The sequence below is a fragment of the Salvelinus fontinalis genome, unplaced genomic scaffold, assembly GCF_029448725.1.
Source record: "Salvelinus fontinalis isolate EN_2023a unplaced genomic scaffold, ASM2944872v1 scaffold_0322, whole genome shotgun sequence".
NCBI lineage: Eukaryota > Metazoa > Chordata > Actinopteri > Salmoniformes > Salmonidae > Salvelinus > Salvelinus fontinalis.
Genome location: NW_026600531.1, coordinates 129,958 through 148,309, shown reverse-complemented (window position 1 = coordinate 148,309; position 18,352 = coordinate 129,958). Strand labels below are relative to the sequence as shown.

The 18,352-nt window shown below is 43.3% G+C and overlaps 1 protein-coding gene across 1 annotated transcript in view; it reads left to right on the top strand.

The window, feature by feature from the left end:
• The window catches only part of LOC129845586 (von Willebrand factor-like), a 110,680-nt gene that overhangs the window by 14,494 nt on the left and 77,834 nt on the right, over positions 1–18,352 (top strand). Inside the window, exons 5-13 of the mRNA XM_055913435.1 lie at positions 3,363–3,506; positions 4,183–4,347; positions 10,908–10,954; positions 11,289–11,372; positions 12,150–12,243; positions 12,411–12,649; positions 13,348–13,537; positions 15,715–16,056; positions 16,341–16,579. Of these exons, the coding sequence (XP_055769410.1) occupies positions 3,363–3,506; positions 4,183–4,347; positions 10,908–10,954; positions 11,289–11,372; positions 12,150–12,243; positions 12,411–12,649; positions 13,348–13,537; positions 15,715–16,056; positions 16,341–16,579 (1,544 nt within the window). The remainder of the gene's footprint in view (positions 1–3,362; positions 3,507–4,182; positions 4,348–10,907; positions 10,955–11,288; positions 11,373–12,149; positions 12,244–12,410; positions 12,650–13,347; positions 13,538–15,714; positions 16,057–16,340; positions 16,580–18,352) is intronic.

The following is an 18,352-nucleotide window of genomic DNA, read 5'->3' as shown; positions in this document are numbered from 1 at the left end:
GCATATCCACAGAAACAACAGGAATCCCTAAACTATGAGCAAAATTTTTATTAATGAAATTCCCAGCCGCGCCTGAATCTACTAGCGCCTTATACTGGGAATGCAGGGAAAAATCCGGAAAGGTGACAGAGACAAACATAAGTGCAGCAGAGGGCTCTGGATGAGTATGGTGCCTACTCACCTGGGGTGATGCCAGAGTGCCCTGCCTGCCTTCTCTATTCCCAGAGGAACCAACCCGGCACCGATCAGCAGTGTGATCTCTGCGATCATAGATGGTGCTCGAGCGGGTACCCCCTCCGGTCTCCCTGCGCACCATCCCTCCCAATTCCATAGGTTCGGGAGAGAGAGTGCGGGAGGATGGAACAACCAGACCCCGATCTAGACGTCCCCGAGTAGCCAGCATGTTGTCCAGCCTGATGGACATATCCACCAGTTGGTCGAAGTTGAGGGTGGTGTCTCTACAGGCCAGCTCCCGACGGACGTCCTCGCGTAGACTACAACGGTAGTGGTCGATCAGGGCCCTGTCGCTCCATCCAGCGCCGGCAGCCAAAGTCCTAAACTCCAACGCGAACTCCTGAGCACTCCTCTTCCCCTGCCTCAGATGATAGAGGAGCTCACCTGCTGCTCTGCCTTCGGATGGGTGGTCGAATACCTTCCGGAAATGGCAGATGAGCTCCTCAAAATGGTCCAACGCCTTATCCTCTCCACACACAGCGTTGGCCCACTCCAGGGCTTTCCCGGTAAGGCAGGAGACGAGGGCGAAGCTTTTCTCACGGTCTGATGGTACTGGAGAGACCGTGGCCAGATACAAGTTCAGTTTTAGGAGAAAACCCTGGCAGCTGGCAGTATCTCCATTGTATCCCGTGGGTAGGGATAACTGGATCCTGTTCTGTTCCGGAGGATAAAAAACGTTAGAAGGAATTCCAGGGGGTGGTGGAGGTACTGGACACGCTCCCTGTCTCTCCCAGCGGTCCATACTCTGGACAATGCGATCCATGGCAGCGCACAGACTGTCAATCTCCGCCACGTGTTCCAGGACGCGTTCCTCAACCTCCATTAGCGAAGTGCCTCCTCCTGCTGACTTCATTTTTTATGGGTCAGAGATTCTGTCACAATGGCGTGTATAAGTGGCAGAGGAAGTCAGGCGCAGGAGAGTCAAATAGAGTGTAGAATGGAGTACTTTAATTAAAGTCCCAGTAATCTGCTCCATAACACTCACGGAAAAAATATAAAACAAATCTGGGTACGAAGACCCGTCGCACACCTATACAATATTAACACAACACTTGACAACGAACAATCTCTGACAAACACATGAAGGGAAACAGAGGGTTAAATACACAACAGGTAATGAATGGGATAAACAACAGGTGTGTGGGAAGACAAGACAAAACCAATGGAAAATGAAAAATGGATCGATGATGGCTAGAAGACCGGTGAAGTCGACCGCCGAACACCGCCCGGACAAGGAGAGGCAACGACGTCGGCAGAAGTCGTGACAGTCATTGTGTTCTTGAGGACCGTCAATGTTACAGAAATGTTTTGGTACCCTTCCCCAGACACAATCCTGTCTCGGAGCTCTACAGACAATTCCTTTGACCTCATGGCTTGGTTGTTCATCTGACATGCACTGTCAACTCTGGGACTTATATAGACAGGTGTGTGCTTTTCCAAATCATGTCCAATTTACCACATATGGATGCCAATCAAGTTATAGAAACATCTCAATCAATGGAAACAGGATGCACCTGTAACGGCTCTCGTTGGTGGAAGAAAGAGTAGACCAAAGCGCAGCGTGGAAAGTGTTCATGATTCTTTTATTCAAAAAACATTCAAACAAAATAACAAAAGCGAAAACGAAAGGGCACAGTTCTGTCAGGCTAAGACACTAAACAGAAAACAAGATCCTACAAATTAATGGTGGGAAAAAGGGCTAACTAAGTATGATCTCCAATCAGAGACAACGGTAGACAGCTGCCTCTGATTGGGAACCACACTCGGCCAAAAACAAAGAAACAGAAGACATAGAATTTCCCACCCGAGTCACACCCCGACCAAACCAAACATAGAGAATAATAAGGATCTCTAAAGTCAGGGCGTGACAGTACCTGAGCTCAATTTCGAGTCTCATATCAAAGGGTCTGAATACTTATGTAAAAAATATATTTATTTATTTTTATTACATTTGCAAAAATTTCTAAAAACCTGTTTTTGATTTGTCATTATGGGGTATTGTGTGTAGATGTTTTGGTATTATTAGAAGGCTGTAACGGAGCAAAATGTGGAAAAAGAGAAGGAGTCTAAATGCTGCTGTTAGTAGTGTGCCCTAGACAGTGTTGCAGAATCCTAGACAGTGTTGCAGAATCCTAGACAGTGTTGCAGAATCCTAGACAGTGTTGCAGAATCCTAGACAGTGTTGCAGAATCCTAGACAGTGTTGCAGAATCCTAGACAGTGTTGCAGAATCCTAGACAGTGTTGCAGAATCCTAGACAGTGTTGCAGAATCCTAGACAGTGTTGCAGAATCCTAGACAGTGTTGCAGAATCCTAGACAGTGTTGCAGAATCCTAGACAGTGTTGCAGAATCCTAGACAGTGTTGCAGAATCCTAGACAGTGTTGCAGAATCCTAGACAGTGTTGCAGAATCCTAGACAGTGTTGCAGAATCCTAGACAGTGTTGCAGAATCCTAGACAGTGTTGCAGAATCCTAGACAGTGTTGCAGAATCCTAGACAGTGTTGCAGAATCCTAGACAGTGTTGCAGAATCCTAGACAGTGTTGCAGAATCCTAGACAGTGTTGCAGAATCCTAGACAGTGTTGCAGAATCCTAGACAGTGTTGCAGAATCCTAGACAGTGTTGCAGAATCCTAGACAGTGTTGCAGAATCCTAGACAGTGTTGCAGAATCCTAGACAGTGTTGCAGAATCCTAGACAGTGTTGCAGAATCCTAGACAGTGTTGCAGAATCCTAGACAGTGTTGCAGGATCCTAGACAGTGTTGCAGGATCCTAGACAGTGTTGCAGAATCCTAGACAGTCCATTATATTGAGGTTGGGAGAAAAGTCCATGCAAAACATTGTTGAATTCACAAGTTCTGCTGACAGGTCCATGACAATCTGACATTGTTTTCTCTTTCTGAAGCTCATAGTCCTTTTCCAGATACAGCATAAATGACTGCTACAGATTAAAACAATCTGCCAACTCAGTAAATAGACCATGCCAGGTAACACACACACGCACCATACAGGGTAACATACACACATCGCGCTGTGTAACACACACACATCACGCTGGGAAACACACACATCGCGCTGTGTAACACACACACCGTATCATCGGATGGTATCTCTTTCTCTGTGATCAGGTGCTGCGTTGCGATTTGCTGTCCAAACATCCATCTCTCCGTCTAGTGGGGGCAGAGTGGGTGTGGCCAAGGTGGTGGTTATGCTGGTGATTGACAGGTCGACTGACCAACTACAGGAGGCAACTAATGAGGCGCTGACCGCAGGTTAGTGATGACATCAGAAGGAGGACCACAGGTTAGTGATGACATCAGAAGGAGGACCACCGTTTTGAGGTGATATCTTAACGAGGACCACAGGTTAGTGGTAACATCATAAGGAGGGCAGGAAGTTAGTGGTGACATCATAACGAGGACCACAGGGTAGTGGTAGCATCATAAGGATGGCAGCAGGGTAGTGGTGACATCATACCGAGGACCACAGGGTAGTGGTGATATAACGAGGACCACAGGGTAGTGGTGACATCATAAGGAGGGCAGGAAGTTAGTGGTGACATCATAACGAGGACCACAGGGTAGTGGTAGCATCATAAGGATGGCAGCAGGGTAGTGGTGACATCATACCGAGGACCACAGGGTAGTGGTAGCATCATAAGGATGGCAGCAGGGTAGTGGTGACATCATACCGAGGACCACAGGGTAGTGGTAGCATCATAAGGAGGGCAGGAAGTTAGTGGTGACATCATAACGAGGACAGGTTAGTGGTGACATCATAAGGAGGGCAGGAAGTTAGTGGTGACTTCATAAGGAGGACCACGGGTTAGTATTGACATCATAAGGAAGGCAGCATGTTAGTAGTGACATCATAAGGAGGGCAGCAGGTCAGTGGTGACATCATAACAACCACAACAGTTTAGTGATGACATCATAACTCTGCCAACAGGCGTGTCAGTTTTCCCCATCGGCATCGGGCCCGGTTACGACAGAGCTGAACTGAGCCTGCTTGGTTCCCATGGCGACCAGGACAACACACTCCACCTTAACAGCATGGAGGAACTGATGATGCTGTTAACGCTGGACAAGAGCTACACAGAAAAACTCTGTAGAGGTATAGTACTGGACCAGAGCTACCTGGAGAGATTATGATAATGATGATGATGATATTGATGAAGACGACGATGATGGTAATGATGGTGATGATGGTGGTTATGCTGATGGTGATGATGGTGATGGTGATGATGGTGATGGTGATGATGAAGACGACGATGATGGTAATGATGGTGATGATGGTGGTTATGCTGATGGTGATGATGATATTGATGAAGACGACGATGATGGTAATCATGGTGATGATGGTGGTTATGCTGATGGTGATGATGGTGATGGTGATGATGGTGATGGTGATGATGAAGACGACGATGATGGTAATGATGGTGATGATGGTGGTTATGCTGATGGTGATGGTGGTGGTGATGATGATGGTGGTTATGCTGGTGGTGATGATGATGATGATATTGATGAAGATGACGATGATGACAATTGTGATTATGATGGTGATGGTGATGATGATGATGATGGTGGTTATGCTGGTGGTGATGATGGTGATGGTGGTGGTGGTGATGATGATGGTGGTTATGCTGGCGGTGATGATGGTGATGGTGGTGATGATGATGATGATGGTGGTTATGCTGGCGGTGATGATGGTGATGGTGGTGATGATGATGATGGTGGTTATGATGATGATGATATTGATGAAGATGACGATGATGACAATTGTGATTATGATGGTGATGGTGATGATGATGGTGGTGATGGTGATGATGGTGGTGATGATGATGGTGGTGATGATGATGGCGGTGATGATGATGGTGATGCTGGTGATGCTGATGATATTGATGAAGATGACGATGATGACAATTGTGATTATGATGGTGATGATGGTGATGGTGATGGTGATGATGATGGTGGTGATGGTGATGATGGTGGTGATGATGGTGATGGTGGTGATGGTGGTGATGATGATGATGGTGGTTATGATGATGATGATATTGATGAAGATGACGATGATGACAATTGTGATTATGATGGTGATGGTGATGATGATGGTGGTGATGGTGATGATGGTGGTGATGATGATGGTGGTGATGATGATGGCGGTGATGATGATGGTGATGCTGGTGATGCTGATGATATTGATGAAGATGACGATGATGACAATTGTGATTATGATGGTGATGATGGTGATGATGATGGTGGTGATGGTGGTGAAGATGGTGATGATGATGGTGATGATGGTGGTGAAGATGTTGATGAGGATGGTGATGTTGGTGATGGTGGTGATGATGGTGGTGATGGTGGTGATGGTGGTGATGGTGATGATGATGGTGGGAAAGATGGTGATGATGATGGTGGGAAAGATGGTGATGATGATGGTGGTGGTGATGATGATGGTGATGATGGTGGTGATGATGATGGTGATGATGATGGTGGTGATGATGGTGATGATGGTGATGGTGGTGGTGATGATGATGGTGATGATGGTGGTGGTGATAATGGTGATGGTGGTGATGATGGTGATGATAAGGTGATGGTGGTGATGATGATGGTGATGATGATGGTGGTGGTGATGATGGTGATGATGGTGATGGTGGTGGTGATGATGATGGTGATGATGATGGTGATGATGGTGGTGATGATGATGGTGATGATGATGGTGGTGATAATGGTGATGGTGGTGATGATGGTGATGATAAGGTGATGGTGGTGATGATGATGGTGATGATAAGGTGATGGTGGTGATGATGGTGATGATGATGATGGTGATGATGATGATATTGATGAAGATGACAATGATGACGATTGTTATGATGATGGTGGTGATGTTGATGATGATGGTATGATGATGATGGTGGTGATGATGATGATGATATTGATGAAGATTACATTGATGGTGATGATGATGGTGATGATGATGGTGTTGAAGATGATGGTGGTGATGATGATGATGGTGATGCTGATGATATTGATGAAGATGACATTGATGGTGATGATGATGGTGGTGATGGTGATTTCATTTGATTTGATTTCAATCTCTTTTAGTCCCCATTTGGACTAATCTTCCAAGAGTCCTTAATAACGAGTCTCCCTCCCGGATCCGGGATCCTCCTCATCAAAAAAGCTGACTAGCATAGCCTAGCCTAACGCGACAGGGAATATCATATAATATAATTTCTAGAAATCACAAGTCCAATACAGCAAATGAAAGATAAACATCTTGTGAATCCAGACAATATTTCCGATTTTTTAAGTGTTTTACAGCGAAAACACAATAAATATTTCCATTAGCTCACCACAATAGCCAAACACACAACGCCATTTATTCACCGCCAACATAGCTTTCACAAAACCCAGAAATAGAGATAAAATTAATCACTAACCTTTGGACAACTTCATCAGATGACAGTCTTATAACAGCATGTTTTACAATACATTTATGTTTTGTTCGAAAATGTGCATATTTAGAGCTGCAAATCGTGGTTTTACATTGTGAATACGTAGCAACAAAGCACCAAAATGTCCGGAGATATTTTGGACAGTCACCTAATCTAACCAAAGACCTCATCATAAACTTTACTAAAAAATACATGTTGTACAGAAAATGAAAGATACACTGGTTCAACCGCTGTGTTAGATTTAAAAAAATAACTTTAGCACAACGTACAGCATGCAATATTGTGAGACAGCGCCCTACAATTCTCCGCCTTGTTGGAGCCAACATAAAACACAAAAATACGAAATAACATCATAATTATTCTCTTACCTTTGTTGATCTTCCATCAGAATGTTGTGCAAGGAGTCCTAGTTCAAGAATAAATCGTTGTTTGAATTTAGAATGTCCATTTCTTCTGTCGAATTAGCAACTTTGGCTAGCATTGTGGCGCGAACATGCCCATCAACTCTTGGCGCCTGGAACGAAAATTCCAAAATTCCCAATAAACGTCGAATAAACTCGGTTGAAAATCCTACTTTATGATGTTTTTCTCATATATATCCAATAAAATCAGTGCCGGAGCATTTCGTCGTGTATACGTAACGCATTTCAGAGTGGAGTTCCCCTGTGCGCCGTTGAAAACTGACAAAAGAGCGGACCTGTCACTCCAAAAGCTCTCATTCGGCCTCACATCAAGCTAGACACCCCATTCAACCTTCTACTGCCTGTTGACATCTAGTGGAAGGCGTATGAAGTGCATACAGATCCATAAATATAAGCCAGTTGAATAGGCAGGCCCTGACACAGAGCCTCATTTTCAGAATTTTCACTTCCTGTATGGAAGTTTGCTGCCAAATGAGTTCTGTTTTACTCACAGATATAATTCAAACAGTTTTAGAAACGTCAGAGTGTTTTCTATCCAATAGTAATAATAATATGCATATTGTATGATCTAGAACAGAGTACGAGGCAGTTTAATTTGGGCACGATTTTTTTCCCAAAGTGGAAATGGCGCCCCCTATTAAGAAAAGGTTTTAAACATTCAAAAACAATTTATAATACGAACACATTTCCACATATAACACAATATTACAAACATACATAATATACTAACATAATGACACAATAAATACTCAATCTAAAAAAAGATTGATTCTTCATCTACTATAGTCCCACAACATTTCTATGTATTATATTTAAATCGTTTTAAAATAATGTTTAAATGTCTATATTGAAAGGTTTCTGGTTTACTCAGTTAATTTATTCAATTTCTTTATTGCTCTAAATCGAAATGTTCTTTTGCCTATTTCTCTTTTCTTTCTGGACATCGCATAGATGGTGGACAATCTATTCCTAGTATTTACGGAATGTCTGTCTCTTACCAACTGAATACCGTTGTGAATAGAACTTGGCCGTTTTAAATGATGTATATTATGAAATAAAATAACCATGTTCCTATCAATTATCTTATCGTTTGAGGACCAACCAAGAACATTGCGCATGACTGCAACAGAAGAACTATATCTCCACCTTAAAACAATCCTTGCTGCTTGGTTCTGTGCATTCTGCAGCCTCCAAACTTAACTTGATGATGCATTTCCCCAGACCACAGAACAGTAGTTCACCTGACTCTCAATTAATGCTTGCGTTATTTGCTGAATAATTTTTCCTGGTAAATATTTATCTACCATTCTGATTATGCATGCTGTTTTAATATTTTTTTTAGATAGAGTTATTTGAGACGACCATGATAAGCAGTTGTCTAGCTGCACTCCCAATAGTTTGGTTTCTGCCACTTGTTCAATTTGTACTCCTCCCATACTTAATTGTATCCCATGCTGTTTTGGCCTTTTCCTAGTGGAACATACCAACATAACTTTGGTTTTCTTGGTGTTTAAAACCTCTCTGGGGTAGGTGGGACGCAATCATCCCACCTGGCCAATAGCCAGGGAAAATACAGAGCGCCATATTCAAATAAAATGACATAAAAATCAAACTTTCATTAAATCACACATGTAAGATACCAAATTAAAGCTACACTCGTTGTGAATCCAGCCAACATGTCAGCTTTCAAAAAGGATTTTGAGGCGAAAGCATAAGATGCTATTATCTGATGATAGCACCACAGTAAACAAAGATCATTTAAGATTTAACAAAAATCATTTAAGATGGCCGTACATCTTCATTACACAAAGGAAAAACCTCAACCAATTTTCAAAGACTGGTGACATCCAGCGGAATCGGTAGTAACTGCAAACAAGTCCCTAAGAAATCTGAAATCTCATTGAAAAGACAGTGACCTCAAAAAAAATAACATTCTGAATGGTTTTTCCTATGGGTTTTGCCCGCTACATAAGTTCTGTTATACTCACAGACATGATTCAAACAGTTTTAGAAACTTCAGTGTTTTCTATCCAAATCTACTAATAATATGCATATCTTATATTCTGGGGATGAGTAGCAGGCAGTTGAATTTGGGCATGCTATTTATCCAAAAGTGAAAATGCTGCCCCCTACCCCGAAGAAGTTAAAACAAGTTTGTTTTGGCAAACCCACTCCCTAATATTCTCCAAATCTCCTTGTAAAGCTGGCTGTACCTTTTGAACCAATTTTCTTGCTGCATAAATTGTAGTATCATCTGCAAATATAGTAGCTAGAGTTTCAGCTAAGGCATAGGGAAGGTCGTTGGTAAATATTAAATAGAGAAGTGGCCCAAGGCAGCTGCCCTGCGGTATTCCACAGTTTAACACATGAGGGTAAGAAAATGAACCATTGATATAGGTGGACTGTTTCCTGTCAGTTAGATACGACTGTACCCAATTCAATGCTACCTCCTTAAAACTATAATGCATACATTTTGTCAAAATTATTTCATGATCCACTAAATCAAATGCTGCACTGAAATCTAAAAATAGTAAACCCACAAACTTGCCTTTATCCATAGCATTGAGCGACTGGTCAGTCATGTCAACCAATGCAGTGGTAGTGGAATGGTTTTTGCGATAAGCATGCTGATTGGCTGTAATCAGATCATTCTTACTCCCATATTTGTCTACTCACAATACCCTCCAATATCTTACTGAGTGTAAGGAGTAGACTAATTGGTCGACTATTGGCAGGAGTAATGGGTTCTTTGAAGTCTTTCGGAATAGGACACAGTTTCGCATGCTTCCATACATTTGCAAACATCCCCTTTTCCAGTGACCAGTTAAATATGTATCTCAGTGGAACTGCAATTTGGGGAACAGCACAGCGAAGCAAAAAATTGTCCATAAGACCATAACCTGTAGATTTACCATCAGGTAATGACTTCAATAGGTTTAACACCTGTAGATTTACCATCAGGTAATGACTTCAATAGGTTTAACACCTGTAGATTTACCATCAGGTAACGACTTCAATAGGTTTAACACCTGTAGATTTACCATCAGGTAATGACTTCAATAGGTTTAACACCTGTAGATTTACCATCAGGTAATGACTTCAATAGGTTTAACACCTGTAGATTTACCATCAGGTAATGACTTCAATAGGTTTAACACCTGTAGATTTACCATCAGGTAATGACTTCAATAGGTTTAACACCTGTAGATTTACCATCAGGTAATGACTTCAATAGGTTTAACACCTGTAGATTTACCATCAGGTAATGACTTCAATAGGTTTAACACCTCCTCCACTGACACCGTTTGCAGACTAAAAGAGCAGATCTAAAAGTGATGATGGTGATGATGGTGATGGTGGTGATGGTGGTGATGATGATGGTGGTGATGCTGATGATATTGATGAAGATGATGATGGTGGTGATGATGATGGTGGTGATGATGATGGTGGTGATGATGGTGGTTGGGATGATGATGATGGTGATGATGGTGGTGATGACGGTGATGATAAGTGGTGATGATGGTGATGATCATTATGTTCATGATGATGGTGATGATGATGATGATGAAGAGGATGGTGGTGAAGATGATGATGGTGATAATCTCATGATGATAGTGATGATGATGGTGATGATGCTGCTGATGATGGTGGTTATGATGGTAATGCTGGTGATGATGATGATGGTGGTTGGGATGATGATGATGATGGTGATGATGATGACTGTAATGATGCTGATTTTGGTGATGATGATAGTGATGATTATGAAGATTGTGATGATGTGTATTCTTCCTCAGCTGGTCCTCCTGGAGTGTGTGTCGATGATGATGGGAACGAGAGGAAGGTGAGTGTGTGTTGACTTGCAGATGTGTTGATGTGACAACAGTCATTTAACTACTGAACTACTGAATTAAAGTAACTGCCCAGTGTTTCCATATTTGTATGAAATATGATCTATAATTACTTCCAATATCAGTCAAATATTTTTCCTTCCAAAAAATGGTAATTAAGCATGGTGAATAGCAGCATTTCTGTGGTCAAATCAAATCAAATTGTATTGGTCACATAGACATACAGTATATTATTTGAATAAGAGAATACAAACTTTTAAAAGTGCGATTTTCATTGGACAGTTTTCCTTGACCAGTCTGAATATTCAGCACTAACTTTGTGTGTAGCCTGGTGAGTCGTGGCTGCTTCCTGACAGATGTCATTCGGTGCTGTGCCACCCAAGTGGAGCCGTGACTGTTCAAAGCCACAAGGTGAGCTGTGATCGTCTGGAGCCGCCAGCCTAATATAGTATAGTATGGCATATTACATTATACTATTTTATAATAATTTTAGTATATTCAAGCATGTTGTTTTATATTATAGTATATTACATTATAGTATATTAAAGTCTACTGTGCTTTATTATATTACATTATAGTATATTACAGTATATTATATTATAGTATTAAAGTACTGTATATTATAGTATATTACAGTATAGTTTATTAAAGTATATTATTTTCTATTATAGTTTAGTATATTACATTATAGTATATTAAAGTATATTGTATTTTATTATATTACATTATGGTATATTAAAAACTATGATATTATAGTATATTAAAGTACTGTCTATTATAGTATATTAAATTATAGTATATTAAAGTACCCTATTTTATGTTATATTATAGTACATTATATTATGGTATATTAAAATCTATGATATTATAGTATATTAAAGTACTGTATATTATAGTATATTAAATTATAGTATATTAAAGTACCCTATTTTATGTTATATTATAGTACAGTATATTATGGTATATTAAAGTACATTATGTTATATTATAGTACAGTATATTATGGTATATTAAAGTACCCTATTTTATGTTATATTATAGTACAGTATATTATGGTATATTAAAGTACCCTATTTTATGTTATATTATAGTACAGTATATTATGGTATATTAAGGTATATTATGTTATATTATAGTACAGTATATTATGGTATATTAAAGTACATTATGTTATATTGGATTATCCAGGTGAACTGTGATCGACTGGAGCCCCCAGCCTGCAGTAACCACATGAGTCCTCTCAGAGTTCAGGACAACTGTGGCTGCCACTGGGACTGCCCCTGTTAGTACAAACACTAAATACACACACATTAAGCACACTCACACATACACAAACACGTTATAGCACACTCACAACACACTCACAATAAACATACACACACACACATGTTAGATGCACTTATCCACACGCATCAGTAACACACCCTCTCTGTCCCTTCCTCCCTCCAGGTGTCTGTATGGGTACCTCCACCAACCACGTGGTGAGGTTTGATGGCGTGGCTCTAAGGCTGGAAGGGGAGGGGCTATGTTCCTACACCCTGCTGACGGTTGCCGGGGACACGGGAGGTTCAGAGCTCACGCTGCACAGCGGAACCTGCCAGGCCTCATCCAATCAGAACGAAGTCTGCATGAAGGCCATGGAATTTACACATGGGCAGAGTACTGTACTGCTGAAAGATGACATGACGGTAGGACCTAGGGGGGTGTACTATGAGTGTGTGTACTATGAGTGGGTGTACTAAGAGTGGGTGTACTAAGAGTGTGTGTACCATGAGTGTGTGTACCATGAGTGTGTGTACCATGAGTGTGTGTACTATGAGTTTGTGTACCATGAGTGTGTGTACCATGAGTGTGTGTACCATGAGTGTGTGTACCATGAGTGTGTTTACTATGAGTGTGTGTACCATGAGTGTGTGTACCATGAGTGTGTGTACTATGAGTTTGTGTACTCTGAGTGTGTATACTATACGCGTGTGTACTCTGAGTGTGTGTACTCTGAGTGTGTGTACTCTGAGTGTGTGTACTCTGAGTGTGTGTACTCTGAGTGTGTGTACTCTGAGTGTGTGTACTATGAGTGTGTTTTCTATGAGTGTGTGAAATATGTGTGTGTGTACTATAAGTGTGTTTTCTATGAGTGTGTGAAATATGTGTGTGTGTACTATAAGTGTGTTTTCTATGAGTGTGTGAAATATGTGTGTGTACTATAAGTGTGTTTTCTATGAGTGTTTGTACTATGTGTGTGTGTACTATAAGTTTGTTTTCTATGAGTGTGTGAAACATGTGTGTGTGTACTATAAGTGTGTTTTCTATGAGTGTTTGTACTATGAGTGTGTGTACTATAAGTGTGTTTTCCATGAGTGTGTGAAATATGTGTGTGTGTGTCTAGGTGACAGTAGATGGAGCCCCCGTCTCCCTCCCATTCCGCTCCAGTCTGGTGGAGGTGATGCATTATGGAGGAGTGATGTTTCAGCTGAGATCCGTGGAACACGGCTACATCCTGGCATTTACCCCTCAGAAAAACGAGTTCACCATCACGCTCACCTCCTCCACTACCAACCACACCTCTGGAGTCTGTGGTACACACTCACCTCCTCCACTACCAACCACACCCCTGGAGGATGGTACTCACCTCCTCCACTATCAACCACACCTCAGGAGTCTGTGGTACACACTCACCTCCTCCACTATCAACCACACCTCTGGAGTCTGGTACTCACCTCCTCCACTACCAACCACACCTCTGGAGTCTGTGGTACACACTCACCTCCTCCACTACCAACCACACCTCTGGAGTCTGTGGTTTACACTCACCTCCTCCACTACCAACCACACCTCTGGAGTCTGTGGTACACACTCACCTCCTCCACTACCAACCACACCCCTGGAGTCTGGTACTCACCTCCTCCACTACCAACCACACCTCTGGAGTCTGTGGTACACACTCACCTCCTCCACTACCAACCACACCTCTGGAGTCTGGTACTCACCTCCTCCACTACCAACCACACCTCTGGAGTCTGGTACTCACCTCCTCCACTATCAACCACACCTCTGGAGTCTGGTACTCACCTCCTCCACTACCAACCACACCTCTGGAGTCTGGTACTCACCTCCTCCACTACCAACCACACCTCTGGAGTCTGGTACTCACCTCCTCCACTACCAACCACACCTCTGGAGTCTGGTACTCACCTCCTCCACTATCAACCACACCTCTGGAGTCTGGTACTCACCTCCTCCACTATCAACCACACCTCTGGAGTCTGGTACTCACCTCCTCCACTACCAACCACACCTCTGGAGTCTGGTACTCACCTCTTCCACTACCAACCACACCTCTGGAGTCTGTGGTACACACTCACCTCCTCCACTACCAACCACACCTCTGGAGTCTGGTACTCACCTCCTCCACTATCAACCACACCTCTGGAGTCTGGTACTCACCTCCTCCACTACCAACCACACCTCTGGAGTCTGTGGTACACACTCACCTCCTCCACTACCAACCACACCCCTGGAGGATGGTACTCACCTCCTCCACTATCAACCACACCTCTGGAGTCTGTGGTACCCACTCACCTCCTCCACTACCAACCACACCTCTGGAGTCTGTGGTACACACTCACCTCATCCACTACCAACCGCACCTCTGGAGTCTGTGGTACACACTCACCTCCTCCACTACCAACCACACCTCTGGAGTCTGGTACTCACCTCCTCCACTATCAACCACACCTCAGGAGTCTGTGGTACACACTCACCTCCTCCACTACCAACCACACCTCTGGAGTCTGGTACTCACCTCCTCCACTATCAACCACACCTCTGGAGTCTGTGGTTTACACTCACCTCCTCCACTACCAACCACACCTCTGGAGTCTGTGGTACACACTCACCTCCTCCACTACCAATCACACCCCTGGAGTCTGGTACTCACCTCCTCCACTACCAACCACACCTCTGGAGTCTGTGGTACACACTCACCTCCTCCACTACCAACCACACCTCTGGAGTCTGGTACTCACCTCCTCCACTACCAACCACACCTCTGGAGTCTGGTACTCACCTCCTCCACTACCAACCACACCTCTGGAGTCTGTGGTACACACTCACCTCCTCCACTACCAACCACACCTCTGGAGTCTGGTACTCACCTCCTCCACTATCACCCACACCTCTGGAGTCTGGTACTCACCTCCTCCACTATCAACCACACCTCTGGAGTCTGGTACTCACCTCCTCCACTACCAACCACACCTCTGGAGTCTGGTACTCACCTCCTCCACTATCAACCACACCTCTGGAGTCTGGTACTCACCTCCTCCACTACCAACCACACCTCTAGAGTCTGATACTCACCTCCTCCACTATCAACCACACCTCTGGTACACACTCACAGATAAACACATAGTAAACATGCACACACACATTAATTAAGTAATTTGGAGGACTAATAATGTGTGTGTGTGTGTGTGTGTGTGTGTGTGTGTGTGTGTGTGTGTGTGTGTGTGTGTGTGTGTGTGTGTGTGTGTGTGTGTGTGTGTGTGTGTGTGTGTGTGTGTGTGTGTGTGTGTGTGTGTGTGTGTGTGTGTGTGTGTGTGTGTGTGTGTGTGTGAGTGAGTGAATTAATGAATGAACTAATTTAGGACTTTTTTTTGTCAAATCGCCAATTGGCAACCCGTCCCTTATGGGATTAATTGACACATAAACAAACACTATGGTAATTCAATCATTATTATTCTGTTTGTGTCAGGGTGGTGTGGCGAGGAGAGGGTTAATTATCTCTCTCTGAGGAATGGCAGTTCGACTTCTGACTCAGCTCTTCTCGTCTCCGATTGGATGGTGTCGAGCGGCGACGGTGTGTGTGTCCCGCGGCATGCCCCAGTGTGTGTGTACGGAGCGGCGAGGGCGTGTGAGGTGCTGCGCTCGGAGGTGTTCTCCTCTTGTCACACACATGTTCCCATCATGCCTTTCATTATGCGCTGCCAACAGGAAGCCTGTCAGGAGACAGACGTCTGTGATGTCATTTCCTCCTACACACATCTCTGCCGACAGAGAGGACTCTGTGTCCACTGGAGAAGCACAAACCTCTGCCGTAAGTCTGTGTCCTGTTCTGTTCTGACTACACATGTATATAAATATGTTCTGTTCTGAAGAGACGTGTATTTAGCTTTGATTCCCGTCTCGGTTCGGTGTTCTTTGTAGCACCTTCAGTGTGAGAAATGCACTTTACAAATAAAACCTTTATTACTACTATTATTATTATTACTTGATATTAATATCATGAATTATTATTATTATTGTGTATGATTATTGTTGATGATGATGATGATTCTTTATTATGATCAATATGATTAATATTATTATTATTGTGTGTAGCCATGCAGTGCCCCAGCTCCATGGAGTATGATGCATGTCGGACCGGGTGTGTGGAGGACTGCAGCAGCATTGGCCTGTCGCCTGGCAACTCGGGGGTTCTTAGTGGTAACGGGAGTGTGTGTATCACCAAGCCAACAGAAGGGTGTTTTTGTCCAGGGAACACGGTGCCTTTGGGGGGAGAGTGTGTGTCACCTGACGCCTGCAACCAGTGTGTCGACCAGCACGGACACACACACCCGGTGAGACAACACACAACCACATAACCACACACACACACACAAAGCTAAAGGTTTTTACCAGAACACAGACTTGGTTCAAGCGGATGAAATCAACGTGCCAGCTAGGCCGCACCCTCAGGCCTCCACATTTCTCATCCCTCTGTCTCTCTGCTTCTCTCAACGTGCCAGTTTGGCCTGACCCTAACCCTCCACATGTCTCATCCCTCTGTCTCTCTGCTTCTCTCAACGTGCCAGTTTGGCCTGACCCTAACCCTAACCCTCCACATGTCTCATCCCTCTGTCTCTCAACGTTCCAGTTTAAAAAAATATATAAAAATTCACCTTTATTTAACCAGGTAGGCCAGTTGAGAACAAGTTCTCATTTACAACTGCGACCTGGCCAAGATAAAGCAAAGCAGTGCGACACAAACAACAACACAGAGTTACACATGGAATAAACAAACATACAGTCAATAACACAATAGAAAAAGTCTATATACAGTGTGTGCAAATGGTGTAAGGAGGTAAGGCAATAAATAGGCCATTGTAGCAAAGTAATTCCAATTTAGCAAATTAACACTGGAGTGATAGATGTGCAAATAGAAATACTGGAAATACTGGTGTGCAAAAGAGCAAGAAAGTCAATAAAAACAATATGGGGATGAGGTAGGTAGATTGGCTGGGCTATTTACAAATGGGCTGTGTACAGCTGCAGCGATCAGTAAGCTGCTCAGATAGCTGATGCTTAAAGTTAGTGAGTGAGATATAAGTCTCCAACTTCAGCGATTTTTGCAATTCGTCCAGTCATTAGCAGCAGAGGACTGGAAGGAAAGGCGGCCAAAGAGGTGTTGGCTTTGGGGATGACCAATGAGATATACCTGCTGGAGTGCGTGCTACGGGTGGGTCTTGTTATGGTGACCAGTGAGCTGAGATAAGGCGGAGCTTTACCTAGCAAAGACTTATAGATGACCTGGAGCCAGTGGGTTTGGCAACAAATATGTAGCGAGGGCCAGCCGACGAGAGCATGCAGGTCGCAGTAGTGGGTGTATGTACTGCACCCATAGACTGCATGTACTGTATTTTATTGATGGCGGTTATGATATCATTTAGTACCTTGAGTGTGGCTGAGGTGCACCCGTGACCAGCTCGGAAACCAGACTGCACAGTGGAGAAGGTACGTTGGGATTGTAAATGGTCAGCGATATGTTTGTAAAGAAAGGCAGGGCAGGATGGATATAGGTCTGTAACAGTTTGGGTCTAGAGTGTCCCTCTTTGAAGAGGGGGATGACAACGGCAGCTTTCCAATCTTTAGGAATCTCGGACAATACGAACGGGAGGTTTAACAGACTGGTAATAGGGGTTGCAACAATGGTGGCGGATAATTTTACTTTGGGCACATCAGTCAGACGACAATGGAGAACAATAGACCCTACGGGATGAGGTCAATATCCTGCCAGGATACCCAGGCGATTAGAAAGGCCTGCTCGCTGAAATGTTTTAGGGTTCGTTTGACAGTGATGAGGGGTGATCGTTTGAGCGCGGACCCATAGTGGATGCAGACAATGAGGCAGTGATCGCTGAGATCCTGATTGAAAACAACAGAGGTGTATTTGGAGGGCAAGTTGGTCAAGATAATATCTATAGGGTACACATTTTTACGGATTTAGGGTTGTACCTGGTGGGTTCCTTAATAATTTGTGTGAGATTGAGGGCATTTAGCTTATTTTATTTTGTTTTGTTTTTTAATTTCACCTTTATTTAACCAGGTAGGCAAGTTGAGAACAAGTTCTCATT